This window comes from Podarcis gaigeae (assembly GCF_964106915.1).
Source record: "Podarcis gaigeae genome assembly, chromosome: 17".
In the NCBI taxonomy this organism is placed as follows: domain Eukaryota; kingdom Metazoa; phylum Chordata; class Lepidosauria; order Squamata; family Lacertidae; genus Podarcis; species Podarcis gaigeae.
The window spans coordinates 22536774-22564626 of NC_139694.1; the positions used below are offsets into that span (position 1 = coordinate 22536774).

Consider the following 27853-nt stretch of genomic DNA (forward strand, 5'->3'; position numbering starts at 1 on the left):
ATTCCGCTGTGCACTGGACACTGCTTATCTCCAACCATTTTTAAGGGCGGCCTCACTATGGCACAGACAGAAGGTCACCGGAGCATGGACAACTTCTTGATACGATGAGCAATGCATTCATGTTGGATGTTGATACAGTCAACATCAGCTGAGACACGTCAAAGGTGAATAAAAGTTGGAGACGTGGGAGCAATTAACAAAAGCTAAATTCCATTGCAAAATGCAACTCAAATCTGTATTCATTTCCTGACAGAAAATAGTTTTACTTCGGATTTGAGACTTCCTGTCATAACGTATATTTGTATTTGGTTGAAATAGAAGACCCTAAGGTACAGTGAATCATGTTTTGGTTAGGAGTAGCATTCTGAATGATCCATTAAGTCAAAATGGCCAAATGCTACCAGGGGCCAGCAAATGTTTTCAGCAGGAGGCCGGTCCACTGTCCCTCAGACCATGTGGGAGGCCGGACTATATTTTGAAAAGGAAAAAAAAAAAAATTCCTATGCCCCACAAATAACCCAGAAATGCATTTTAAATAAAAGCACACATTCTACTCATGTAAAAACACCAGGCAGGCCCCACAAATAACCCAGAGATGCATTTTAAATAAAAGGACACATTCTATTCATGTAAAAACATGCTGATTCCTGGACTGTCTGCGGGCCAGATTGAGAAGGCAATTGGGCCAGATCTGGCCACCGGGCCTTAGTTTGCCTACCAATGACTAAAACTAATCTGATCCTTCCTAGATAGCACATTTACCTGCAAAGAGCTTAACATTCCTAGAGCAATAATCATGCCGCAGACTGAATGGGTTTAAAGTGGCTTTAATTAACTAATTTTTAAGAATTCCTTTTATTTGAAAGACTTGACAATAGCTCGAGGACGGCATTTGGAACAAGGAGTGTAGAGAACTCGAAACCCGTTTTTGCATGCATGAGTTAATGTTTTTTGCCCAAGGTTGTTCGCTGCGTAGGAATCCAACCTACCTTATTATGGACTAGTTACAAACAAAGGCTGTACCATCATTTATGCCTCCTTGCCCTTATTGGAAGAAGAAAATGCAGATATAATTACAACATTATCTTCCTAACAGCTGCAGCAGCTACAGTTTCCTTTTTTTAAATAATAATGTTTTATTAAGTTTTCCATTTAACAATCCAATCATATCACATTAATTATTCCAAATTATACCAATACATATAATAAAGTCCAAATATTTTGCCAAATTATAATTTTTTGTTGGGAGTTCCCATGCTTCGAGTTCAGTAGGGTCCAATCATCTCATATTTCTGCTGCTTTTAGTGTTCACCAGTCCCATCTTTCAATCTTCTTGTTATCCTTTTTCTTCTTAATAGCCTCCGAGTTGTTTCCACAGGCGAATTAAAGTAAGCAATATTATGCTTCTGTGTGAACTTTGTAAGGCAACAGCTACAGTTTCCCAGACGTGCATGAAGTTGTCAACCCATCACAGAGAGTGCAACACACGGCAGATGTGATTGGGAGAGAGGTTTAATCTACTTAAGAACTTCAATGTGCATGTGGTAAATACTGTTAAGATTCTAATCAACCCACCAAACTTTTGTTTGTTTTCTTTCTTTCTTTCTTTCTTTCTTTCTTTCTTTCTTTCCTTTTCTTTCCTTTTTTTAAAAAAGGTTTTACAGAATGGCATTTGATCAAGCAATGCTGACTAACACCTAAGAGCGCTAAAGTACAAAATACGTCAAAGGAAGCTTCTACAGTAATTGCAATGATAAAATGCAGAGTTTAATGCTATTAACAGCAGATGCACTCAGTGTTAGCCTTCCCCTTTAAAAGCTGTAAAAATGCAAGGTGCCTGTTTGTTCGTTCAGAACAAAGGTTCCACAAGTAGCTTGGCCCGTTCTGCATTTTAATCGGACATTTCTTCAATATCAAATTCTTTCAGCGCAAAATTAACGTCTTTCCATTTCCGGAAATAATCCTGCTTCCCCTTGACCACGTCGTGTACCGAAAAGCTCTCGATTTTTATTATGGGTATGTCCTCAAATGCCTTGTACTTCACTGCGATGCCCCAGTCATGCTGGCATTTGGCATCACTGCAGTATATCTTGCTTTTTTTCTCAAAGTGACCCCAGTGGACGGGTTTGCTGTGAGGCCTTGTTGTATACCGGTTCCTAAAGTTCTTATCTATGACAGTGTGGTGAGCTACCTAGAAGAAAATCATACAAGTTACATCAACATTCGGCCCAGATTTAGGACTAGTTCTACACAGGCATAGTCTGCACCTTGAGTGAAAAGCAGCAAAAACGTTTTCGTAATGTCCCCCCAAAAAAGAGAGGGGGGAAAAGAAGCTCACCAACTGAATTTTACTTCTTGAAACATGGCAACCATATTTTTACGGGGTTTGCCTTTGCACAAAGGTGGGGAAATGTTTTCACCCAAAGAGCCACATTCCCTTCTGGGCAACACCTTGAGGTCCACAGGCCAGGCTGCTTAGGTTGGCAAGGCTAGAGACAAAAGTGGGCACAGCAACCAATAGTACCTTTGCACAATAGGCTTGTGTGTATGTGTGTGTGCACATACAAACACACCACTCTGTTCTCCCAAGCAGGCTGCCAAGGCCACTTCTGAGGGCCTTCTCGGTAGTAGCGCCCGCCCTGTGGAACGCCCTCCCAACAGATGTCAAAGAGAAAAATAACTACCAAACTTTTAGAGGACATCTAAAGGCAGCCCTGTTTAGGGAAGCTTTTAATGTTTAATAGGTTAGTGTATTTTAGTGTTTTGTTGGAAGCCACCCAGAGTGGCTGGGGAAATCCAGTCAGATGGGAGGGGTATGTATAAATAAATAAATAATAATAATAATAATAATAATTTTTATTTGGTAGCTATTTTTCTCTTTGACATCTGGTGGGAGGGCGTTCCACAGGATGGGTGCCACTACCAAGTAGGCCCTCTGCCTGGTTCCCTGTAACTTGACTTCTCGCAGAGAGGGAACCGCCAGAAGGCCCTCGGCACTGGACCTCAGTGTATTCTATTCACCACGTTTGCCCTGCTTGAGAATCTTACTCCATGTCTCCATCTGATCACAAATATGCAGAAGCAACACCTCACTCGCAATTTAGCAATATAGATGAGCCACAGAGCCGCTGTGGTTACATTTGTCATTTGACTAAAATGGTCATCCATTTTTACAAAGGCATAGGATCCCTTTTGTTCTCCCCTCAAAGCATTTGGGCACATGAGATAGAGCCTGCTTTTCACAGCAAGGGACCCGGGCAAAAACACACAAAGACTGTATCATTTATTTGGTGCACAGAATTTCACTTGCATCCCTCTACAACCGGAAGCCAAAATGGGTGCTACCCAACCAAGGCTAGGCTACAACTCCCAACATCCCTGCCTATTGGCCAAGGCTGATGGGGACCTGGGAGTCCAAAATGTAGGAGGGCAGCAGGTCGCTGAAGGTGCTTCTAATATTGGATAGCTTTAGCATATTCGGGAATCAAACATTTTCTGTCTTTTTTGTAGGAAATGTGTGCTTTTTTGTGCATTCTGCACAGTTTGAGACGAAGAAGCACAAGTGACGCAAAATTAACCACCCATGCCCTCATCTGTAAATGACAAAATTAGTTAAAACAACAACAACACACAACCCACTCCGTGAGGCATAATGCATAAGAATTCCCACTGTAAGTTTACCTCAAGCACCCGGATGTCTTCCACATCACAGGCATGTGCTTTACACTTCCCGCACAACAATTTCCGCTTGCCCGTCTCCAGCTTGGGCTGAGGCTCTTTCTTCTTGGAATCTTGAATTTTCTTCTGTATCTTCTGCAAGTCGCTTATCTAAGGGGAAAGGAGTGGTTAGAACAGAGGGCGAGAGATAACCACTTCTCTGGGGAGCCGGAATACTCCTGGAGACTGCTGATTATTGCGGAGGGCAGAACACTTCAATGTAGGGAATGATGCAACAAAGGGCCATGGGGCAGAGCACAATTTACCCTATTTTTCTGTGTATAAGACGCCCCCTAATTTTGGGGACCTGGAATTAAGAAAATAGTTGTTGAGCTTTTTTGGGGGAGAATTGCCCATTGCGTGGCAAGTCCCCTCCCCCCAAGTGAAATAAAGACACGGACACTTTAATTAAGGTTAATGGGCGTAAAAGGCCACAACTTTATTGATTAAAGAATTGAAGGTATTGGCCTTAGGCATTGGCTCCTATTGACTACCCGGCATGGTGACCGGGAAGGGTTGCACACAAGCCGTGGGGGTCCTGTTGAAGTACGCCAACTAGGATCCCACGGGTGTCACCGCTCGGGGGCGTGCCCGAGGCCCTACCTTCCAGGTTGCGGACAAGGCCACGCCCCCCAGAGTCCTCTAACGGACTACCCCTTCCATTGGGGGAAGGTGATGGCAGTTCCTTCCCCTCCCGTCCATTTGGATAACAATTAACCCCTGCCAATGCCTAACCGCCAATACCAGGAAGTTGTGACGATTGCTACGAGGTAGGCGAAAAAACCAAAAGGCTGCAAGTGTGCCAACTTGGAAAAATTCCTACCAGGCCCCATGCGGCGACCAACCGGAGTCCATAGCAAGGCCATGCCTAACTAAGCCTAAGGGTGGGTGGGACGGGAAAACTTCTCAGTTGGTGAAGGAGGGGCAAAGAGGGAGATCCCGGGGCGTGCCCGGCCTTAAGTATGAATTGGCCACACCTCCTCGGCCCGCAGATTGGCGGGCCGATTTGAAGGCCCGCCCCGGGAATTCCCTGGGTCTCGCGGGGGCAAGGGGCCAGCCCCCGCGAGGCTGGGAGGGGGTTCTGCCCGCAACCCCCTCTCCTCCTGATCTCGGAAATGGCTTTGTTGTTGAGCTTTTTTGTGGGGAGGATTGCCAAAAATCACTCACACGACTGAACAATGTTTCCTATCACACGTGACACAGAAGCCACCAATCGTCTGACTGCCTGCCTCCAGCAGCCCGCCCAATTGCTGCAGCAGCAGCCAATCAACAAAAGCCCTTGACGCAGCCATGGATAGCGGGTAGCCGCTTACAATCTCCTGCTCATGGCAGCAACCAATCCCCGTTCCCCCTATGCACAATCCATGTATAAGACAACCCCAGTTTTTATACATTCTTTTAACATACGAAAACCTCATCTTACACATAGAAAAGTAAGGTACATCCTGAATCTCCCAGGGTGGATCTCCAGGCTGAGTTGGAAATGTCTCCTGCCTAAAACCTAGGAGAGTAGGGCTGGGTAATATATCAATATAGTCGCCCAATCTCGTGTGATATATTGGGATGTTGAAAACCAGATTATCGCCTATGCCTACTGGAGAGACACTGCCCGTCAGTGTGGCCAGATCTGTGCTAAATGGGCCAATGGCTCTGACTCGGCATATGGAAGCTTTTTAAAGACATTCAAAATTTAGGCAGGCCTTTGCAGTGGCAGAGGAAGGGGTGTGTGGTGGGGGTGGGCCACCCCAGGTGTCACCACTCAGGGGGGTGACAAAACGCCAGGCGGCACTCACTGCGGGGCCTGCAGTGTGCCCGAGCCACGCGTCTCTCCTGGGAGAAACACAGTGGCTTGGGCGCGCGTAAGCTTCATACTGCCCAAACAGTCTGCTCACCGCCTCCCCACAAGCTGTAGGGCGGCTGAGTGGGAGGAGGCAGGCAGACTCCTTGGAGGCCCCACGGAGCGTCCTGCCCCGGCTCACCCCTCCCCATGGGCGGCTGGGGCTGGCCCTGCCCCTGGGCACAGGGCATACGCTCCGCCCCAGGCGCCCGAATGGCTTGCTCCACTGCTGAGCCTTTGCGCCGAGCCTCCATAGCTGTCAACTTTTCCATTCTATTGCAAGGAATCCTATTCAGAATAAGGGAATTTTCCTTAAAAAAAGGAAAACGTTGACAGCTATTGCCCTTCTCTCAGGTACTCTGCCTCTGAGCTCCAGAACTCCCTCACGGGGCCAACAATAGGAGGGTTATTTCTTGTTGTTTGAAAGCAAAGTATGAAAATGGAGGCACCTTCTGTGCAAATGTCTCCTCATTCCACTTCTGCACTTTCTCGATGGCTTGGTTCATCATCTCTTCCTTTAAGATGTTATATTTCTCATTCTCCTCCTGTTCTTTTTTGCTCGTCACAAGGATGCACTTGCTGTCTTTGGCTCTTCCGCGTCCTGAAGGCGGCACAGAACAAACAGGTTTAGAAAGCACAGAGCGAGGAAAGGTGGAGGGACACCAGCTGCCAGTCTCACTTTGAGGGGGAAGAAGGGCAGGAAAGCCCAGGCATGAGAGTGAACATGACATGCCCTGGGACAGCTCAGTTGGTAGAGCAGGGTGAGCTCTGATCTCTCCAAGTGCCCCACTATCCCCCACCCTCCAGGTTGCCTCCAACAAACATTCCCAAACATTTTATGGGCCCAAAATGTTTAACTTGCTAGATTACCAGATACTTGTATCTACAAATGATCACATTGTACTCTGAACTTGCTTCTCTTTCTTCCCACCTCTTCCTTAGCATCATGCCTATTAAGACTGTAATCTAATTTGGCAGAGACTAGGGCTGGGCAATATATCGTCCACAACTAGTTTGATGTCCATATCGTGATATGTTTCATTATTTTTGACCTGGCAATATATCACAAATTATGATGTGTGTGTGTGTGTGTCTGCTATGCTATGAAGGCACAAATCACGATGTGGGGAAAAACCTGAAGCTTCACATAGCTCCATCCTTATTGCAGACACCATGATATATCGGTATATTGTGATGTTTAGCTGGTGATATATAATGATGCTGAAAACCAGATATTGAAACCCAGCCCAAGCAGAGACTTAATTCTGCTGGAATTCTGTAGTACCAGATGTTGGTGATTCCTGGGAGTTGGGGTCCAGCACTTTCCAGAGGGCACCGCGTTGACTAAAAGGTAAAGATAAAGGTACCCCTGACCATTAGGTCCAGTTGTGGACAACTCTGGGGTTGCGGTGTTCATCTCGCTCTATAGGCCGAGGGAGCCGGCATTTGTCCACAGACAGCTTCCGGGTCGTGTGGCCAGCATGACTAAGCTGCTTCTGGCGAACCAGAGCATCGCACGGAAACTCCGTTTACCTTCCTGCCAGAGCGGCACCTATTTATCTACTTGCACTGGTGTGCTTTTGAACTGCTAGGTGGGCAGGAGCTGAGACCGAACAACAGGAGCTCACCCCGTTGCGGGGATTCGAACTGCCGACCTTCCAATTGGCAATCCCTAGGCTCAGTGGTTTAGACCACAGTGCCACCCACGTCCCCTGCATTGACTACCTCTGCTCTAAACACTTTAAGAACGTAATAACTATTAAGCAAACCAGAAACAAAACCAATACCAGGATCAATAAGCTCATTTTTTGTTCCATGACGGAGGCAATGTCTACAAACAGACTCTTGAAACACCTGCTTTCCAGGCTTGCACAACCTGCTACGTATTGTGCAGCCGCACAATTGGCAATATAAGCTCTCCCTCGGTTGGGACACCATCCCGCCTTATGGGCCATGGAATAATTACACCACCTACCTCGGACTTGTATCATTTTGATGACGTTGCCCGTGTATTCATACAGAAGAACAAGGTTGCACTGAGCAATATCTATCCCTTCATCGGCAACAGATGTAGCTATGAGCATCTTGCTGTCCCCATCAGTTTTGAAGGAGTCCAAGACACCTTTTTGATTTGGGAGTGTCATACCTTTAAAAAAAAAAGTTGACCAAGAAAAATAAAAATTATCCACAGAATGAAAGCTATTAACACAGGCACTGCCCTTAACAAGGGCATTGCTATTCACCGTTCTAAATAGTGTGGTGTTCTGAATTGGCATTGCCTCAACAAAGTTAGTAAAAGGCAAAGTTCCCTTACCTGTTTGCTGATTTCTTTTTCCACGGCCCATCAATACATCTGGCTTTAGGTGTTGAAGTTGGGGGTTCTCTTCTATCCAGTTCTTCAATGCCTGTAAAATTTATTGGTCTCAGAATTTCTTTCCACCCAATCTTTGATTCAACTGAGCTTTAGGCCACACTCCCACATATATCTACACAAACAGATGCTCAACATTTTGGGGCAGATATTCTGTAAGGAATCCACAGCGTTCTTTTCAACTCACTAACCAGTCACTATCTTAAAATAATTCAGAGCACTGAATACGTAGGGCAGGAAAAACTGTCCTAGGATTGAAATGAAGCATATACCTTCCGGGCAGTTTGAGAAGGTCCTCTCCAACAGGTCCTTTTTCGGTGACACTGCATGAAAGCCCAGTGTCACTGACACACTCAGGCCACATCATGCTGAACCACAATTCAGTGTGATGTTCACAAACGGGATAGAGCCTAGCTAAGGTCATATTCTTCCCTCTCCCCTCCTGTGGCACAGGCAGGAGTCCAGAAGCTTCTGTTTCAACTTTTGGCTAACCGTGGTTTGCTCACCATGGTTTGTTTGTGTGGATGACACAGCAAACCATGGTTTGCTAACCATGGTTTGCTATGCCATCCAAACAAACAAACATGTCAGCTGTTGTTTGTTTCAAATAACCCACCTACAAACCATAATTTCTTAAGATGGGTTGTTTAACCAGCCCTACAGGCAGCATAGAAAGCTATTGGTAATCTAAACTTCCAAGTTTCCAAACTGCTCCTCCCAGACACACAGGAAGGGCAGAGCTTCTAGTCCTGCTCATTCATGTCACATTGAATTGGCACTCATCCATCCTTTCAAACAGAGAGAAGCTAATACTTCACTCCTAACCTCGCCATTTTACTCTTGATGAAAAGAGACAGCAGAACAAAATTATTTTTGGATGGTGTGTTTTATGTTGACATGTCGCGATTATTTTACTACATAGCTAATTTATTTTTGTAAGCTGCATAAAAACAACTTACTGGCTATGAAGCCAAAGGTATTGTTTCATATTTAAGCCCAAGCACAACAGAATAAATAGACAAGATATTTTCAATTGCCCCGTTAGGGCTATTAAGACAGGTTCTCTTACAGCTACTAGTGCCCTTGTCTTCACAAAGAGAATAGTCCGTGTCTGTGGGTTGAGGCGGTATTCTTCTTCCAGAATAAAAGTGACCCTTTCCAATTTGGGATTTTCATTGGATTCATCCTGAGCATCTTTACACAGCTCTGGCAATTTAGCTGCAGAGAAAAAAGTTTTATCTCCATGTGTGTGATATATGAGAGATCATACCCCCCGCCCCTGAAGAAAAAGGCAGAATCTAGTACACAAGACCATTGCTAGTTTCTTTTACTTCTCTATAATACTTGCTTAGTTACTTCTCTTTAAAAAAAAAAAACCAGACTAGCTGAAGCAGTGCCAGATTTATGTATAAGCTAAACAAGCTATAGCTTAGGGCCCCACTCTCTTGGGGGCCCCCAAAAAATTGAAAGGGGAAAAAACTGGATATACTTTGATAAAATACATATTTTGTTATGTGCAAATGGCTTTAGATACCTATTAGGTTCATAAATTACCATATAGCATATATTCAACACAAAAAAACAGGGACAATTTGTTGTTGACAAAGGGCAGCTGGACATATAAAGGGCCCCATTACCTTCAGTAGCTTAGGGCCTCATCAAACCTAAATCCTGCCCTGAGCTGAAGCAACTTACAAATATTTTTTTCTGTATTTCACCCAAAAACTTCAGGCAGGACCCATGAGGTGATCTTGTTTTATTATCTCAGCAACCTTCTAAGAGTTTCATCAGCAAAGGATTAAGGCAGCTTGGCTACTCCCTGCTTCTTTTTCACTCCTCGTGGTGCTGTGGTCTCAACCACTGAGCCTCTTGGGCTTGCTGATCAGAAGGTCAGCGGTTCAAATCTGTGGTGGTGAGCAGCCATTGCTCTGTCCTAGCTCCTGCCAACCTAGCAGTTCGAAAGCACACCAGTGCAAGTAGATAAATAGGTACCACTGCAGTGGGAAGGTAAATGGTGTTTCCGTGCGCTCTGGTTTCCATCATGGTATTCCGTTGCACCAGAAGCAGTTTAGTCCTGCTGGCCACATGACCCGGAAAGCTGTCCGTGGACAAACGCCGGCTCCCTCGGCCTGAAGCGAGATGAGCGCTGCACCCCATAGTCACCTTTAAATGGACTTAACTGTCCAGGGGTCCTTTACCTTTACCTTACCTTTCCTTGCTTACACAATTGGCTACTACATCTCCACCAGGAAAGGAGGTATTGCCAGCGCCATTTTTCTAGAAAAAGAGGTGCCGGTACTCACCTCACGAACGCCTGCCTCGTTCTCTTAGACTGGCAATGGCACCCAACAGAGAGGTGCTGGATGAAATAAAAGCCCTGGGTATTCCTTTGAAGTACCTTCAAAATCCAATGTCAGCTTCTCCTCTATTTCATCAAATCCTCCACTTCGGATATTCTTAAAGAACTCCTTCAGGTAAGCGAGTGCATCTTGAGTACGTGCATCTTCATTGATAATGAGGGCATCGTTGTATTTCTGGATGCAAAGGAAATTTCAAATGCTTTTGAAATCAATAATTCAACTTAGGGGCTAAAACAGAGGCAGGGGGAGCTTTTTCAGACTGAGGGCAGCAAGGTCCCTTCTGGACAATCTTCAACGACACAACTTTCAGTGGTGCAGAGGGCAACGAAAGTAAATAATAATAATAATAATAATAATAATAATAATAATAATAATAATAATTTATTTATACCCCGCCCATCTGGCTGGGTTTCCCCAGACGCTCTGGGCGGCTTCCAACAGAATATTAAAATACAATAACCTATTAAACATTAAAAGCTTCCCTAAAGAGGGCTGCCTTCAGATGTCTTCTAAAGGTCTGGTAGTTGTTTTTCTCTTTGACATCTGGTGGGAGAGCGTTCCACAGGGTGGGTGCCACTACCGAGAAGGCCCTCTGCCTGGTTCCCTGTAACTTTGCTTCTCGCAGTGAGGGAACCAGCAGAAGACCCTCGGAAGAGGCTGAGCGATGGGGGGGTGGAGACGCTCCTTCAGGTATACTGGGCCAAGGCCGTTTAGGGCTTTAAAGGAAGGTCAGCACCAACACTTTGAATTGTGCTCGGAAATGTACTGGGAGCCTTTGCCTGCTAGGCTAGTTTTGGTGCCAGACCCGCAGGCTGTAGTTAAAATAAGGAGTGGTAAAATGGACTCAGGCAAACAACAATCTGGGTTGAAAATGGTCACAACTTTATTGACTACAGATGTAGGTGGAACTTTGGCTCAGGCATTGGGTGTATGTCTGTTTCAGTCTCCTGCCAGAGGGCAGAAACCATTTCAGGGTCATTTTGTGGATTTTGGCCCACCCGAGATGATGATCTACAGGGGTGACCATCCCAAGGCCGCCACTGACCAATCTGTCCTGCACCGAGGTCTCCAGCACAGCTGGCTTAAATGCATCACTGCCCAGTTGGACATGAAAGACAACGTCCGGCCAACCAGCGAGGCACTGACTGGTGGGTCTCTGATTGGTGGGCAATCCTGCCTAGTAGACCAACCCAGATACCCAAGCGGCAACGTGAGCTCTGAACGCCCTGGGATGGTGGCTAGGAGCGAGGGGAGTCACAACTGTCGCCCACCTGGGAAAGGGTGAGCAGCCATTTTTACACGCACTTTGACATCTCTCTCTATCCTCTGTCCAGAGAAGCAAGACACATTCATTAGAGTTCAAGGATGCTAAAAGAAATCTTCAACATGTATCATCTGGGCTAGTCAAGAACATTTTAGTTGTGTCCTTCAACCACAAAGCAGAAGCCCCTAGTAAGGTTTCTTCGGGTTGGCAAGACACAAAATGGCGGCCAAGCCAGGCCTGCTTTAAACCTCTCTCACCTAAAGTAGCTTGTGGATGCAAACTCACCACATGAACTTGGTAATTTTCTTCAAACAGAAAACACTGCCTGAACTGTATGTGTGGTAAGACAGTGAAGAGTAATAGCTCACTGAGTGGAAAGAGCTTCCACAGAACGACAAAATGGCTTTCAAGGAGACGAATATGTGATCTTGGTTCAAGACCACCAAGTGTGGAAGTCCATCAATGACTATCGTAACATCAACCCAAATGAGACAGGCTAAACACAAATCCCTCTGTTCATTCCTGGACGCAGAGCAGAGGGAAAATGGCTGGCTTTCTGAGGAAAGAGTGGCTACTTACCCGAAGGTGTTCTGTGTAAATAAAAAGAGCCTTGCAAACACGGCTTTCTTCCTCCTTGTCTGGCAGCTGCAACACTCTGCATTTCTTCTGCACATCAACGATCCATTGCTCATATTTCTGGGTTCCAAAACACTGACTTTTAATGTGAGACAAAGCATCTGATGGGGGGAGGGGAGGGAAAAACAGGTATGCAGTTGCCAAACTCAGTAAAAAGATACCCACGTAAATGAGGCACGGGGAGCATACACACAGTACCTTTAAAGCATGAATTCCCCATAGAATCCTGGGAACTGTAGTTTGTTAAGGGCGATTGAAATTGTGGCTCTGTGGGTGGTAAACTCCAGTTCCCAGGATTTTTGGGTGAACGCATTTGCTTTTAAATGCATGTTGTGTGTTTGTAACCCTAGATATGGAATTCACTTTCTAAACAGGAACTATTTATAGTTTATAAAGTGAAATTAATCCATTAAGTCTCAGTGCTCTTGCGGTGTGTGAATCTTTAGATAAGATATATAGATATAAATAATATATAGATATAGATTGAGGGGGTGCACTCTAGCATTGCGGTGTGATTTCACCCCAGAGGCACAAATAGATAGCTGTGTGTGTATGTATGTATTTAACTGTTTTAAGAGTTTAACTTTTTCTATGTTATTTGTATGCTGCCTTAATTCCTGGTCTTGGGAAAAGGCAGGATGTAAATATAATAATAATCATCATCAATGGTGGAAGTCTTTTAAAAAACCCCACTTTATTTAAGGTAGATAAGGACAAGATGAAATTATACAATTGAATATAAATATAGATGGGAAACGGCTATGTATAATGAATACTTATCTACTTTTTAAAATTTTCACCTATGATCTTTTTCTTTTACTTCTTTATTTTTTCTTTGTTCTTTGTTCTTTTTTCTGATATCTTATCTTTCATTTCACTCCTTTATTGTGAATAGCATTTTATAGAGGTATAAATAACTGTAAATATGAAAAGAGACAAAGTATTCTCCATTTTTTTTCCTTGGTTATATGTATTTTCTTTTTCTTTTGTATTTTCTTTCGTTGTAAATATGTATGTTTTCTAATTTGTACTTAATAAAAATTATTTAAAATTTAAATAAAAATAAAAATCATCATCATGTGTGAATTGCTTGGTGATGGTAACACAACAACAAGAAGTGACATAATCATTATAATAAAGCTGGGAAAACAGTGACTACTTCAAAGACATTACGTAAGTGTCCCAAAGACATATAGATGTAGCAGAGGAATGGCATCCCTAATCCTGCTCCAGGCCCTTACCTATAGCATAGATTTTTCTTGCTAGGCTCTCAGTTGCAGACATCATGTTTGCAATAATGGTGACAAAGCGGTTTTGGGGACGTTTCTTCACAAGGCAAGTCACTGCAGTAAAGAAGAACCAACATTAGCAATATGTTATTACCTGGAACCTGAGATCATCCGTTCATGATTACTTGGGTCCTCACCCCAACAGAAAATGTGTTCTTTCAAAAACGGGGAGGACTTTCTCTTACACCAACATGCAATGTCAATTTCCCTTTGCTGCTAGAAAGCATGGCCCAGCCCCTGCAATGCATGTAGGGAAGCCATAATTCACAGGTACTTTCCCATGTCCAACTGGCAGACTGGAGAAAGTACAACACAAGTGCATCAATGATGACATGGTAGATTAGACCACAATCCTGTTATCACAAGTAAAAATGGCCTTAGCTTAGAGTTGCCATATTTCAAAAAGTTTCCATTGAGCTTTTTTTGGGGAGGAGGGGCAAAGTTGTGTCTCCCCCCAAAAATATGTTTCCCCCTTTTTTAAGGGAAATTGACAAAAAAAATCAATGGCACTACAGGGAACCAGGCAGAGGGCCTTCTCAGCAGTGGTGCCCACCCTGTGGAACCCCCTCCCACCAGATGTCAAGGAGATAAAGAACTACACAACTTTTAGAATACACCTGAAAGCAGACCTATATCAGGAAGCTTTTAATGTTTGGTATTTTATTATGTTTTCATGTGTGTTTGAAGCTCGCCACAGCGGCTGGAGCAACCCAGACAAATGGGTGGGGTAATAATAATAGTGCAATCCTAACCAGGATCTAGACACATTAAAAAAATAATAATTCAGGAGAGTTCACAATGGGAAATCATGTTGCTGAAGGATCTACCTCTACTGCGTCATCTGGTGTCACAGCGTTATAACGCATTTAAAACGCTTTTTAAAAAACTCTTGTAGCTGAGTCCCAGGTCTACTCCAAAGTAGGTCCTATTGAATTCAGTGGGGTTCCCAGGTAAGTGGGGTTAGGATTGCAACTTTGGCTGAAGGTATGAAGAGAGCAGTACCATTTAGGATGGCACCATGCATGATCTGCAGGCTGTGATCCATAATCCCACTGTTCCTTGTGTTCCACAGTGTTGCCCACAACACTGAGCCTCTACCAGTGCCATTAATGTAAAAGAGCAGTGGGATGGCAAGGGTCTATACCGCAACTTGAAAAACCCCTCCAGCCTTGCTCAGGTCAAATCTCCTTTACCGTGTAAGTAGATCTCCCTGGGTGTCTTCTTCTAATGAGCATGGATGGAAGCTACATTCCTTCAAAAAGACAACAGCTAAGATGTCTACTAACATTTTTGGGGCTTGTAGACAACTTCCTCCAGGTCCTTTATGTTTTCTCTGACTGTCGATATAACTTCGGCATTCAGCATGGCACAGATCTTGCAAATGTATTCCACCGTCTCACCCAGGCTCTTGGCACTGCCAACTCCAAGGGAGGCCGTCAGTCCTACAATCTGAGCACACGTTGCAATTGATTTATTTGCACACCTGCAACTGTGGAAACTGTGGCAAGTTTAGTCCCTATAAACTGCACGTCTTTATGCATACATGCAACCTTGGTTAAAGGAGCCATTTGGCGCCTAGCTTATGTATCTGAGACAAAACTGGGCGAGGTGGTTAATGCAGATTTGACCTTTGCACACTAGGCTAGCTTCTACACCCACCCACCCATCCTTTCATCTAGGCAAGCGAGAGGCATTGTCAAAGCTCAAGGTGACATTTCAAGGAAGCAGAAACACTCAAGGAAGGTGTGAGGTAATTCTATGGAAAGGTATGGTCTGAGAAGAGTCTCTGTGACCAGACAGAGAAGCTGAAGGGCAGCGTTTGACCCCGGGCCTGATCTATAAAAGCAGTTGTGACTACTGCGTGATATACTGTATGTGATATATTGTCCAAAACCAGTTTGGCGTGATATGGGTTTCATGAATTTTGACCTGGCAATATATTGCAAATCATGGTGTGTGTGTGTGTGTGTGTGTGCGCGCGCTACACTAAAACCATCACAATGTGGGAAAAACTGTGAAGCTAGGTAATACCTCAACATAGGTAAAGGTAAAGGGACCCCTGACCATTAGTTCCATTGGTGGCCAACTCTGGGGTTGCGGCACTTTGACGTGCTTTCAAACTGCTAGGTGGGCAGGAGCAGGAACTGAGCAATGGGAGCTCACCCCGTGGCGGGGATTCGAACTGCCAACCTTCTGATCGGCAAGTCCTAGGCTCTGTGATTTAACCCACAACGCCACCCGTGTCCCTTAATGTCTCGACATAGTTCCATCCTTATTTCAGACCCCGTGACATAGCAGCATATCCGCAATGTTTAGCTGGTGATATATCGCGATGTTGAAAACATCTATCTGTCATGCAGCCCTAGTCTTGACTTCGCCCATCCTGACTTTCCCTGGCAGACGGATGCAATGCTTCTGAGCTTCTAATAGTTGACCCAGGAAAAAGCTCTAAGGTTTTTTTGGTTGTTTTGGCCTGCGTTCCCAAACCTTCTCCAGGACCAAACCACGTCTCACCTGAGGTAGCGGTGTTGCGGCTTGCTCAAATTTAAGGTCCAAGTACTTGGACATCAACACGCTGTAGGGGTGATTCCCAGTCGTGTTGTGGCACTCGTCAAAAATCATCAGCGTGAATGACGAGAGGGAAGCTTGCTCTCCGTGGTTGAGGCAATTCACGAGAATCTGAGGCGTCATGATGGTGATATCGTTCGCCTCGATAACCATATCCGAAGGGGCACCCACTGCGCTTTCCCCACACAGGCCTGCCACACTGAATCTGGAAGCGAGAGGGGGAGACAGACGCCGTTGATAACACTAGGAGCTCACCTTGGGCACTCAGCAGGTCTGAAGGCACGTGAGAAGGTGTTCAAAATACCACCGTGTGAAAGATCTATGTGCCCAAGTCCCCACTCCACCTTTTGCTTTATCGTTTCATAATTTGGCACCCCCAGGAGAAATTTGCAAGGGGGAAGATGTATGGAAAATCAAAAGGTGGCAGGTGTTTAATTAATAATTAATTAATGACTAGGGCCCTTCAGGATTTAATCTCCTTCCGTTGGGCCTGTAAGACAGAGCTATTCCGCCTGGCCTTTAATTTGAATTCAGCCTGAGCTTTTATTTCGCTTCTCTTCCCTCCCCCTCCCCTTTTATGAAGATCACCCGCTTTGAGACCCCACAGCTAATTCTCCCCTGGCCTCCTCACTGGTCCAAGTAGGACCAATTCAGCTAGCTAGCCCTGGGGATTATCTAATTGATTTTTGACTTTTATTGTTATTCATGTTTTTATACTGTACTTTATGCTGCTTTTATAATTAAGTAGTCTAAAGTGTTTTAAATTTGTTGTTAGCCGCCCTGAGCCTGGTTTTTGAACCGGGAAGGGTGGGGTATAATAAAATTTTATTGTTGTTGTTGTTAGTAGTAGTATTAGTAGTAAATATATACTGTCTGCGCCTGCTCATCCAACACAAGGAGACTCTTTCTGGTCAAAGAACGGCTGCACCAGGCCACAATTCACAATTGGCAAATACTAGAAGAACGAAGGCTTGAGCAGGAGCAGCTGGTGAGGAGGGCTGGCAGTAAACATTTGGCCTCTTCACAGTGGCACTGCTGCTGCTCACCAGGAGTGAGGGGGGAGGCATCAGGGATCGCCGCCCCGAGTGCAAATTCTGAAGGGAGCAACTGGGCCTCTAGACTGGAGGTGGCTCCCTTTTCCGGCCCGGCAACCCGTGGCAACACATGTCTCCTGAGCACTCGGGTGGGCTGCAAGTGGAAAGCGAGCAGTTGGCCTGTCCCTTCCCTGCTGGGGCAGAGCCCCCTCTCACCGCCCGCCCCCTTTGGCGCCACACGCTTCTCGCACCACAGCTGGCACCGCTGTGGTGTGTGCTGGGTCACTGCTGCCCTGGGGCTGCCACAGAGCCCCTTGCATGGGAGCAGGTAGCTGCAAGCATGGTGGCATGCTGTCAAATGAGGAAGTGGGCCCATGAGCCTTGGTGGCCTGTCCCTTTTGTGCCTTGCCCCGGGCACTGGCAACTGAGGCTATGCCACTGGTGCCAGTGAGAGCGCCAGGAAGTGGTGGCAATGCCACTGCCAAGAGGCCAAGCACATACCACTCCCAAGCCACTCTTGAGTTTGAGCATTTGACTGCTCTGAAGGGCTTTGGTCAAATATTTTTTTTAAGCATTCAATCCACCTGAACAACAACAGCTTTTGGTTTGGTCCGATACTCCGTATATTAAAACACTTGCTGGATTTTCTCTCACGTGTTTTACCGAAACCAGTGCATTCTGTCCTTTCGACACCTACCATTTAAATGGACCTGATCCTTCACAGGAGCTTTACAGAGCAGACAGACAGGCCACATGGAAGGGCCAGCAAGGAAGCTGGGAATCACAGGCAGTTCTATGTGGTGGCTTCCGCCGCTGGTGACTGCCTGTGCTCCTTCTCGGTCATCTGCAGTGACAGCAGATGGTCCGAACAAGAAGCTCTGTGCCCCTCTCTCAGCCGCAGGGCTTGGGGACCAGTAGCCTTCAGCCCTTGCTATAGAGGAGGATTCCTGGCTTCATATGATGTTTTGACAGAAGCTGGACCAAGCAGCTGAATGACGATGTCAACCCTAGGTAGCAGAGCCCAGTTAAATTGTGGATTGGTTCCCCCTTGCATGGCCAGGCATTGCAGATCTGACACAGAGATAAATCTCTTCCTTGCAATGAAGGTAGGAAGACATCTGGGGTTGGAGGAGACAGGGCACCCATTTCAATGGAAAGAAAATTAGGAAGCATCTTTATGTATAGCATCTATATACAAAAACCTTTTCTTTCTTAATCGTTTGGGTTCAAGAAGGCTCAACGACTACATAGGTGGACTTAAGGTCGTACTTTCCCTTGAAATATTCCTCAAAGACTTTCTTCTGTTGTTCATATACTGGGACTTTAGTCGTGAGGAAGACCACTTTCCCCTTCCGTCCAGGAGGCATGTTGCGGAGGTGATGGTCACATATCATAATAGACACAAAAGTCTTCCCAGAACCTATGAAGACAGAATGCAGAAGACAGGGCCAGTTGGATAGATTTGCAAAGCAAAAGCATCTCACTGCTCCTGGAATGAACCAAAATGGCCTTATACCTTTCTGCAACTTCCATACCACCTGCCTAGGAGATGACTGTATTGTATGTACCAATAGAGGACCTGATCCCCTGGCTCAGAGTTTGGACTAGGAGAGGGCAAGTCTCTTAATTTCAGCTCCTACCCCAGACATATCCAGATATGTACATTTCCAGTACATTTCCGAGCACAATTCAAAGTGTTGGCGCTGACCTCTGAAGCTCTAAATGGCTTTGGCCCCACGGTGCAGTCATCCATCATCTCCCGAGACAGATGCCAGCCAACCGGTATTTTCTATAAGGTGCTTACACATCTTAATGATTGTATACTGCTCAAATTCCCTCCATTAAATAAATAAATAGCAATACAGTCATGAACTTACAACTTCAGTTCCCCAGCTGGAACATGGGGATAGTTTACGCCTTTTAAGGCTATTGTAATAGTGCTGTTTCCACCATTTTTGGGTGGGTGGGATAAATTTGCCACACCCCTCCTCCCCAGGAAGAAGAGGAGAGGTGGTATCTCCCCAGGGGGAAATGTTATGGCCCAATGGGCGATTTCGCTCAATGGGGAAAGGTGGTGACAAGTTATTTAAGCTTGCTCTGCCCCACACTCTCCCCTCTTCTTTATTTGGCATCTCCCCCCACCCTTTTGCGGTGTGGGCCTACAGGCTAGTCATCTGTTTTCCAAGGGGAGACCCTAATGGACCGGGGTCTTCTTTCCCCCCGCCTATTCCATACTGCAGGGTGATGTTTGTTGGAGTGCTGCTCCTTCAATTTGGCTAGTGGGCATGTGGTCCAGGAAGGTGAGAAGATATCAGAAATAATGGAACACTTACCTGAGGCAGCATTGGGTCGTGTGCATCCCTTAGTCACCCAGAGTTTCTATGCCCCAGGTGAAATTACCCCCATCTATTAATGAACACTTGCCCAGACTTTAGTTGATCCAGTTACACAGATTCACTCTGACTAGTTTATCGGTTCAAATTATTATATTTAATGGGATGTAGGTGGCGCTGTGGTCTAAACCACAGAGCCTAGGGTTTGCCAATCAGAAGGTCAGCAGTTCGAATCCCCGCAACAGGGGTGAGCTCCCGTTGTTTGGTCCCAGCTCCTGCCCACCTACGAGTTCAAAAGCACGTCAAAGTGCAAGTAGATAAATAGGTACTGCTCCGGCGGGAGGGTAAACGGTGTTTCTGTGCACTGCTCTGGTTCGCCAGAAGTGGCTTAGTCATGCTGGCCACATGACTCGGAAGCTGTCTGCGGACAAACACGAGCTCCCTCAGCCTATAGAATGAGATGAGCGCGTAACCCCAGAGTCGTCCGTGACTGGACCTAATGGTCAGGGGTACCTTTATTATATTTAAGAAATATAACCTACTCGTCTGCATTTGGTTGTCTCAACTCTTCTTCCTGGTGTGTTGGCAACAACTGTGACATTTGTGAAGCAATCTGAACATGTGAAAAGCGTTGCAATCCAAATGCTGGCTATTACCATTTAATAAACTTACCAGTAGGGGCACAGATGATGGTATGCTTGCCACTGAGAGCAGGTCGGGCAAGTTCAGTCTGGTAACTCCTGGCCTCCTTTGGAACATAAACAGATCGGGGCCGAGGACCTAGGAACAGAAGCAAGGGAGAAGCACTTCTTAAAACTGACATGTTATCTATTTATGTAACGATACAAACCTTGCACTTACAAGTGCTAAAGCAACCCTCAGCCATGGCCCTCCATCCCAATATTATTTTCAGGCCTGCGCCTCTACTTTTTTAGTCTATATGACGTTTATATACAATCGTTTATATATAGCTGTTTAAAGGCTGTAATAATAGGGGTGATGATACAATGGATTAAAGATTTTGGATATAATATTCAGTTAGAATCTTGGGAAAGGCTGTGGAATGAAGGTATTAATTTTACTGCATGCAGAAAATGTGGTGAAAATGATGTCTAGATGGTATTTAACACCATCAAACTTGCTAAAATGTATAGGACAAGATTTAAGAAGTGTTGGAAATGTAAAGAAAAGTAAGGTATCCTTTACCATATGTGGTGGACTTGTAAAGAGGTAAAAGCTTACAGGGAGATGATATATAATGAGTTAAAGAAAATGTCTAAAAACACTTTTGTTAAAAAAACAGAAGCCTTTTTACTGGGTACAGTAGGTGAAGAGAGACCAAAAAACGATAAAAGACTGTTCATGTATGCAGTAACAGCGGCAAGAACCCTTCTAGCCCAAAAACGGAATCAAAAGAAGTACCAACGAAAGAAGAGTGGCAGATGAAAATGATGGACTTTGCGGAACTGGCAAAGCTGATGGGAAAAATCTGAAACCAGAACGATCAAGTCTTCCAAAAGACTGGAGTAAATTTACACAATATTTAAAAAATTTTGGTAAGCGATTAACAACAACACTAGTAGGGTTATCCGAAGACTTTTAATGAGAATGTTTTTACCTTTCTACATTTATTTAAATATAGGATGCAGATTCTTATACGGATGCTAACACGGTTTCTGGTGGTCTTACCCAACGACGAGGAACCCGGACTCGAGCTCATATTGTCCGATTCGGCTTCTTCAGAAAACTGTATATTGATATCAACAGCACAAGCTCCCTCGTCTTCGTCTCTCATTTCCACACAGGTGTTGTCGACACTACCTGAACAGGGGGTAAAAGAAAAGGTATTGAACATTCACACAATGGTTGTTTTGGTCTTGAACTGGGGTGGGGTGGGGTGAGCTGGCATAGACATCCTCACCTCAACATGCATGTGGGTCAACTCCCCATTTTGAGAAGGCCTGGAAAAGGGCTAAAGATGGCCCAACGACCACTTGCCCGGTTACCTTCATTCAAATTCCACAGTTCGCTTTGGTCGTAAAATTCGGCCTGCTCCAACGCCAGTTGGAAGGTCTTGGGCCAGTTTTCCTTATCCGACCTACAGAGGCATTCCACAAGCTTCCTCATACCCGCTGCATTCCCTTCATTCCTTTTAACCTGCAAGACAAATTATTAGCATGAGAGAGAAAGAGAACAAATATACCACATTTTTGCTCTATAGGATGCACCCGACCATAAGATGCACCTAGTTTTAGAGGAGAACAAGAAAAAAAAACACATTCTCTTCCTCTCTGCGCAGCGCCGCTCCAGCAAAGAGGAGAAACGGAAGGGGCTCCGTTTCTCCTCCTGCTTCGCTGAAGGGGCACTGCACAGCTCTCCCTCTCTGCACAGCGCCTCTCCAGCACTGAGAGCCAGTGTGGTGTAGTGGTTAAGAGCAGTAGACTCGTAATCTGGGGAACCGGGTTCGCGTCTCCACTCCTCCACATGCAGCTGCTGGGTGACATTGGGCCAGTCACACTTCTTTGAAGTCTCTCAGCCCCACTCACCTCACAGAGTGTTTGTTGTGGGGGAGGAAGGGAAAGGAGATTGTTAGCCGCATTGAGACTCCTTCAGGTAGTGATAAAGCAGGATATCAAATCCAAACTCTTCTTCTTCTTCTCCAACAAAGCGGAGTCAGAACAGCAAGAGGGATCGCTGCACAGCGATCCCTCTTGCTGTTCTGGCTTCTGGGATAGATGCGCAGCCTGCATTCGCTCCATAAGGCGCACACACATTTTCCCTTACTTTTTAGCAGGGAAAAAGTTCGCCATAGAGCGAAAAATACGGTACATCCTCTATAGCATTGGTGGGATCATCAGGCCTGGGGAAGGGTGGGGGTATCAAAGGCAGGTCTTTAGACCTCTCTATCCAGCCCCTGCAACTCTCAATGGGTCACACCCCTTGGCGACTCTGTTCCACAACTTCTTTGAATGCTTCCAACTAGCTGGAATGTGTACTTGCTCGGCAACAATTTTAATGTTTTTCAGGTCTGCTTCATAACTCTACACTGGCCAAGTAGCAATTAAACAGGGTGGATAAAAATCAATGATTTAAAAAATAATTTTTTAAAAATCAGATTTTTTTAAAAATTTAAATTGGATTTTTAAAATAAAATGCTTTTGGAGGAAAATCTTCCTAAAGATAGTTTTCTATTTAAGTTACATGATAGTCCAAAGACTATAGGAAATAAGGATTTATTTTAAGTTTGGCATGTGTGCTAAAACTCAGTCTAAGTCCCCCCCCCCATGTTTAACCACATCAGTTAACAAACATGGATACATATGCTATAATGTTACTGTTTTTGTTAAATAAATGGTTTAAATTGTTACTAAGGAAATGATTATTTTTCTTCTTCCAGTAAAGTACAGCAGAAAAGCTGTCCAAATATAATCAGTTAACTTATTAAACCTTACAATAATTTCATAATTATCTGTCTATGTATTTCTAATAAAGGTAAAGGTACCCCTGTCGGTATGGGCCAGTCTTGACAGACTCTAGGGTTGTGCGCTCATCTCACTCTATAGGCCAGGGGCCAGCGCTGTCTGGAGACACTTCCGGGTCACGTGGCCAGCGTGACGAAGCTGCATCTGGCGAGCCAGCGCAGCACACGGAACGCCGTTTACCTTCCCGCTGGTAAGCGGTCCCTATTTATCTACTTGCACCCGGGGGTGCTTTCGAACTGCTAGGTTGGCAGGCGCTGGGACCAAACGACGGGAGCGCACCCCGCCGTGGGGATTTGAACCGCCGACCATGCAATCGGCAAGTCCTAGGCGCTGAGGTTTTACCTACAGCGCCACCCGCGTCCCTAATTAGGATAACCAAATAGGTAATTTTTGATATAACTGTAAAAACCACTCTGAACATTTATTATTCAAAAAACGAAAGCTTCATCTGAGATACAAGCCTGGGTTGTTTTCAGGAGTGGGGGTTTGTCAACACAGGTGCATTTTCAAACAACTTCAAGGTGCAACTTCAAACATTTCTAGCATGACCCTAAGCATGCCTACTCAGAAATAAGTCTTACTATGTTCTGCGGGGTTGCTCCTGGAAAAAAACACGTGGCAATGCAGCTCAAAAATGGGAGGTTCTGTGGCTCAAAGCCACTCCTCCTTCTTGGAAGCTTGGACCCAATTCCCTGGTTCATTTGTAAAAAAAACAAATCAGTTCAAGGCTGAATAAGTGTTTCTTAAAGGTATAGGGTAAAGGGACCCCTGACTGTAAGGTCCAGTCGTGGCCGACTCTGGGGTTGCGGCGCTCATCTCGCTTTACTGGCCGAGGGAGCCGGCGTACAGCTTCCGGGTCATGTGGCCAGCATGACTAAGCCGCTTCTGGCGAACCAGAGCAGTGCACAGAAACTCCGTTTACCTTCCCGCCGGAGCGGTACCTATTTATCTATTTGCACTTTGACATGCTTTTGAACTGCTAGGTGGGCAGGAGCTGGGACCGAGCAACGGGAGCTCACCCCGTCATGGGGATTCGAACCGCCAACCTTCTGATCGGCAAGTTCTAGGCTCTGTGGTTTAACCCACTGCGCCACTCGGGTCCTTAAGTGTTTCTTGGAGGGACACAATTCTGCTATACATAAAGGCATGCTTATTGGGGTCCATAAATTCTGCCTACCAAATATTTTCTGTTCTGAAATACAGTGATACCTCCGGTTGCAGACGAGATCTGTTCCGGAGCTCTGGTTGGATCCTGAGGTTTTCACAACCAGAGGTGACTATTCTGCGCATGCTGCAAACCCCGGAAAAATACTTCCGGGTTTGCCGCATGCGTATCCTGAAGGAAACATAACCAGATGTGCGTGTAAGGAGAGGTACCACTGTAATACCTGTCGAATTTCTTCAAACTCCTCATGTAGGAGGCAATCATTCAGGTGGAGTAGTATCTGAGCCGGATCAATTTCCCTCAAAGAGGGCAGAATTCGATTCAGCAACTTCCTGTGAACTTCCAGCTTATCAATCTTCTCAAAATCCCAATTTTCAATGGCTTCACGGAGGCCGGTATAACCTTTAGAAACAAGAGGGGGAGGAAATGTATAGCTTTGGATAAAACGTCCAAGAAAAGGTGTGGTTCGACGAAGCAACAACTTCTTTCCTTTGTCAGGAATAAAGCATTCAAGACACTTGGGACTGAGCTGCAAATATAACATTTTAAGTGCGTTTTAAGTGCATTATACAAATGTGACACTAGATGGCGATGGTGAGCTAGCGGCAAATTCAATATATATTTTAAAATTTTTTTTAAAAAAAACATTTTCACAGTGTTTTTCAAATATATGTCTGGCTTCAGCCTTGGTTCCATGCTGGCTCGCAACCACTGGGCAACGGCTAGATTCTCTTTTGAGAGATCCCTTTTATTTTACCACATGTACCGCAAAACAAGGAAAAGAAAAGGGGAGAGACAATGTTGCCCGTGTGCTTGTAAAATAGGCCATCTCCAAAAGCACACTGCAGCCACCGCTTGACCGCCAAGTCCTGCATCTACAGTGGTACCTCAGGTTACATACGCTTCAGGTTACAGACTCTGCTAACCCAGAAATAGTGCTTCAGGTTAAGAACTTTGCTTCAGGATGAGAATAGAAATCGTGCTCCGGTGGCGTGGCAGCAGCAGAAGGCCCCATTAGCTCAAGTGGTGCTTCTGGTTAAGAACAGTTTCAGGTTAAGAACGGACCTCCGGAACGAATTAAGTACTTAACCCGAGGTACCACTGTACACTGAAGCTAACGTCAGCTAGAAGTGGGGATTTCACAGGGGAGCCCAATTGACCAGGAGAAGATAGCCTGTCCTGCTCTCATGCAGAAATCACCCTTGGCAGCTGCAAGCAAGTTCTTTGAAAATAGTAGATAGACACAGGCAGGACCCAGGGCCGGATTTAGGTTTGATGAGGCCCTCAGCTAGTGAAGGTAATGGGGCCCTTTATATGTCCAGCTGTCCTTTGTCAACAACAAATTGTCGCTGTTTTTTGTGTTGAATATATGCTATATGGTACTTTATGGACCTAATAGGTACCTAAAGCCATTTGCACAGAACAAAATATGCATTTTATCATAAAATGCATACTAGGCACCCTATATATAGAAAGGAACAAACCAGTGATATTTTAGGGAACAGGCTAGCAGGCGGGGCCCATTGCTTGCATCATAGGAGCCTACACAACACAAAGCACTGCTGTATGTAGATTTTATTTGTTTTTTATCTTATATTTTGGAAATGTACATCACGTTTAAAAATTTTTTTGGGGGGGGCCCTCATGAGCGTGAGGACCTACGCTATAACTTGTTTAGCTTATATATAAATCCGGCACTGGCAGGATCCCATGAGGAGAGGGTCCTTTCAGCTCATTATCAGAGTTTGGTATTGTTATAACGAGGCTATTATTGGATTGTTGCTATTGAAAACTAATAAGAATTATTATATAAAAAAAGAAACAAACTACCACTTTGCTAAACCAATGTTGGGTGCAGGAAGCACCTAATAATTTTAACAGACGCAGCTCACACAATCAAGCAACTTGAAATTTTTACAACACACTCAAACCTGCTGTATTCAACGCGTTCAAGAATCCACGGAACCATCCCTCTTCCGTGAGATTTACAATCGAGTCAAGAAATAAACCCGCAGCAGTGGTGGGCTTCTCCTTATGACTTTGGATTCTCTCCACAGTCTCTGGAATGAAGTCAGAAGACAGGCGTCAGTGACTCTTGCAGTAAATATCTTATCTCAAGAAGAAGAAGAAGAAAAGGAAAGGAAAGGCAGTGTTACTTCATTTCAGAAGCTTCTCAAGGATTGAAGAAGAGTTACCACATCTCTAAAAGCAAGCGGAAGAATGAAATCAGGGGTAGGTCAGTTGGTAGAGGATAAGGCTCTTAATCTGAGGGTTGTGAGCTAAGATCCAGTTCTGAGGGCCTTCTGGTGGTTCCCTCACTATGAGAAGTGAAGCCACAGGGAACCAGCCAGAGGGCCTTCTTGGTGGTGGCATCCGCCCTGTGGATCGCCCTCCCACCAGATATCAAGGAAATAAATAAGTATCTGACTTTTAGAAGACATTCGGGTTGTCATCAGATATTGATTTTAGTGTAATGCCTAAAATTTTTAATCTTAATCTTAAACTTTTCTTATGAATGGCTAATATCTGTCCTTGTGAGTTGTGAATTGTGTTATTCTATTTGTGGTTTGTACGAGTCCGCTGTTTTATTGATTTGTTTTGTTGTGTTGTGTTTCATGATGGGCGTAAAGCCGAATACACATTTTGATTTTGATTGATTGATAGAAGACATTTGAAGGCAGCCCTCTATAGGCAAGCTTTTTAATATGTAATGTTTTTAAATATGTTGGAAGCTGCCCAGAGTGGCTGGGACAACAAAGTCAGATGGGCAGGGTACAAATAAAATTATCATCATCTTTTTTCTCTTTCTCTCTTTTAATTCTTTTTTATTATTATTATTCCTTATCTCTCTCCCTCCCTTTTATTTCCCTTTTCTGCCTCTGGATTAATGTTTCAGTTTGGACCAAAAAAAAGAAGGAAAAAAAGATATGTGACAATAATTTTTGTATTTATCTTTATAAACTCTAATTAAAATAAATAAAGAAATAAAAGCTAGCTAGTGGCCCCCAACAAATCCTGCAGCAGTGAGTTCCTCTAGCAACCAATTAGTGTGCTCCCTTGATACTTTTTTAAAACCTTCTTAGAGGTTTTAAAATCAGGAGAAAATAATAATAATAATAATAATAATAATAATAATAATACACACTTAATTTGAAGATGCCTTATCTTCCTGGCCCAAGTCCAACAGACCAGCATCCATGCTTTTAATATTTAATAGGCTATTGTATTTTAATTTTGTTGGAAGCTACCCAGAGCGGCTGGGTAAACCCAGCCAGATGGGCGGGATATAAATAATAAAATAATAATAATAATAATAATAATAATAATAATAATAATAATAATAATAATACCATCGCAGCTTCCTGCTCTCCAGTAAGTGCATCGGGAAAGGCAGGCAAAGAAGGCATCTTGCAAGTGACTCACCATCGCTGAGCCAATCCTTCATGTAGCTCACGACATAGGCAGGCTTCAGCGTCTCCACGATATAATGCCGATAGCAGAGCAGGCTCCGTTTCTCCTCTTCGCTCATGCCGATCTCTCTCCAGCCCTTTTTGCAAGCGCGTTTCCTCCTCCACCAGCGCGACTAGCGCAAATTAAATATTGCAAAATAAAAAAGGCTGCGTAAGGTTGCAAGTTCCGGAGCCAGCGGCAGAACGCGAGCCCTTCTTCCACCACTGGCTCGCGCACAGTCCCGCGACCCCGCGCTTTATAGAGGGGGGCGTGCCTGCATTTCCTCGAAGTCAGCTGACGGGCCGAGGAAGAACAGGGAAGCCCCGCCGGCAAAAAGCACGAATCGA

At 44.9% G+C, this 27853-nt stretch overlaps 1 protein-coding gene across 1 annotated transcript; it reads right to left on the reverse strand.

Annotated features, from left to right (window-relative positions):
• Positions 1 to 811: 811 nt before the first annotated feature.
• Positions 812 to 27783, reverse strand: RIGI (RNA sensor RIG-I). The gene is made up of 18 exons (XM_083718652.1): positions 27480 to 27783; positions 25988 to 26116; positions 24280 to 24458; positions 21416 to 21566; positions 21099 to 21230; positions 20082 to 20189; positions 18346 to 18496; positions 15989 to 16247; positions 14761 to 14923; positions 13427 to 13528; positions 12129 to 12286; positions 10324 to 10459; positions 8995 to 9143; positions 7869 to 7959; positions 7530 to 7700; positions 6004 to 6155; positions 3682 to 3828; positions 812 to 2191 (listed from the first exon to the last, which is right to left on the reverse strand). Exons 1-18 carry the CDS (start codon positions 27583 to 27585, stop codon positions 1892 to 1894), a joined length of 2784 nt encoding a protein of 927 aa, XP_083574778.1. The 5' UTR covers positions 27586 to 27783; the 3' UTR covers positions 812 to 1891.
• Between the last annotated feature and the right edge of the window lie 70 nt (positions 27784 to 27853).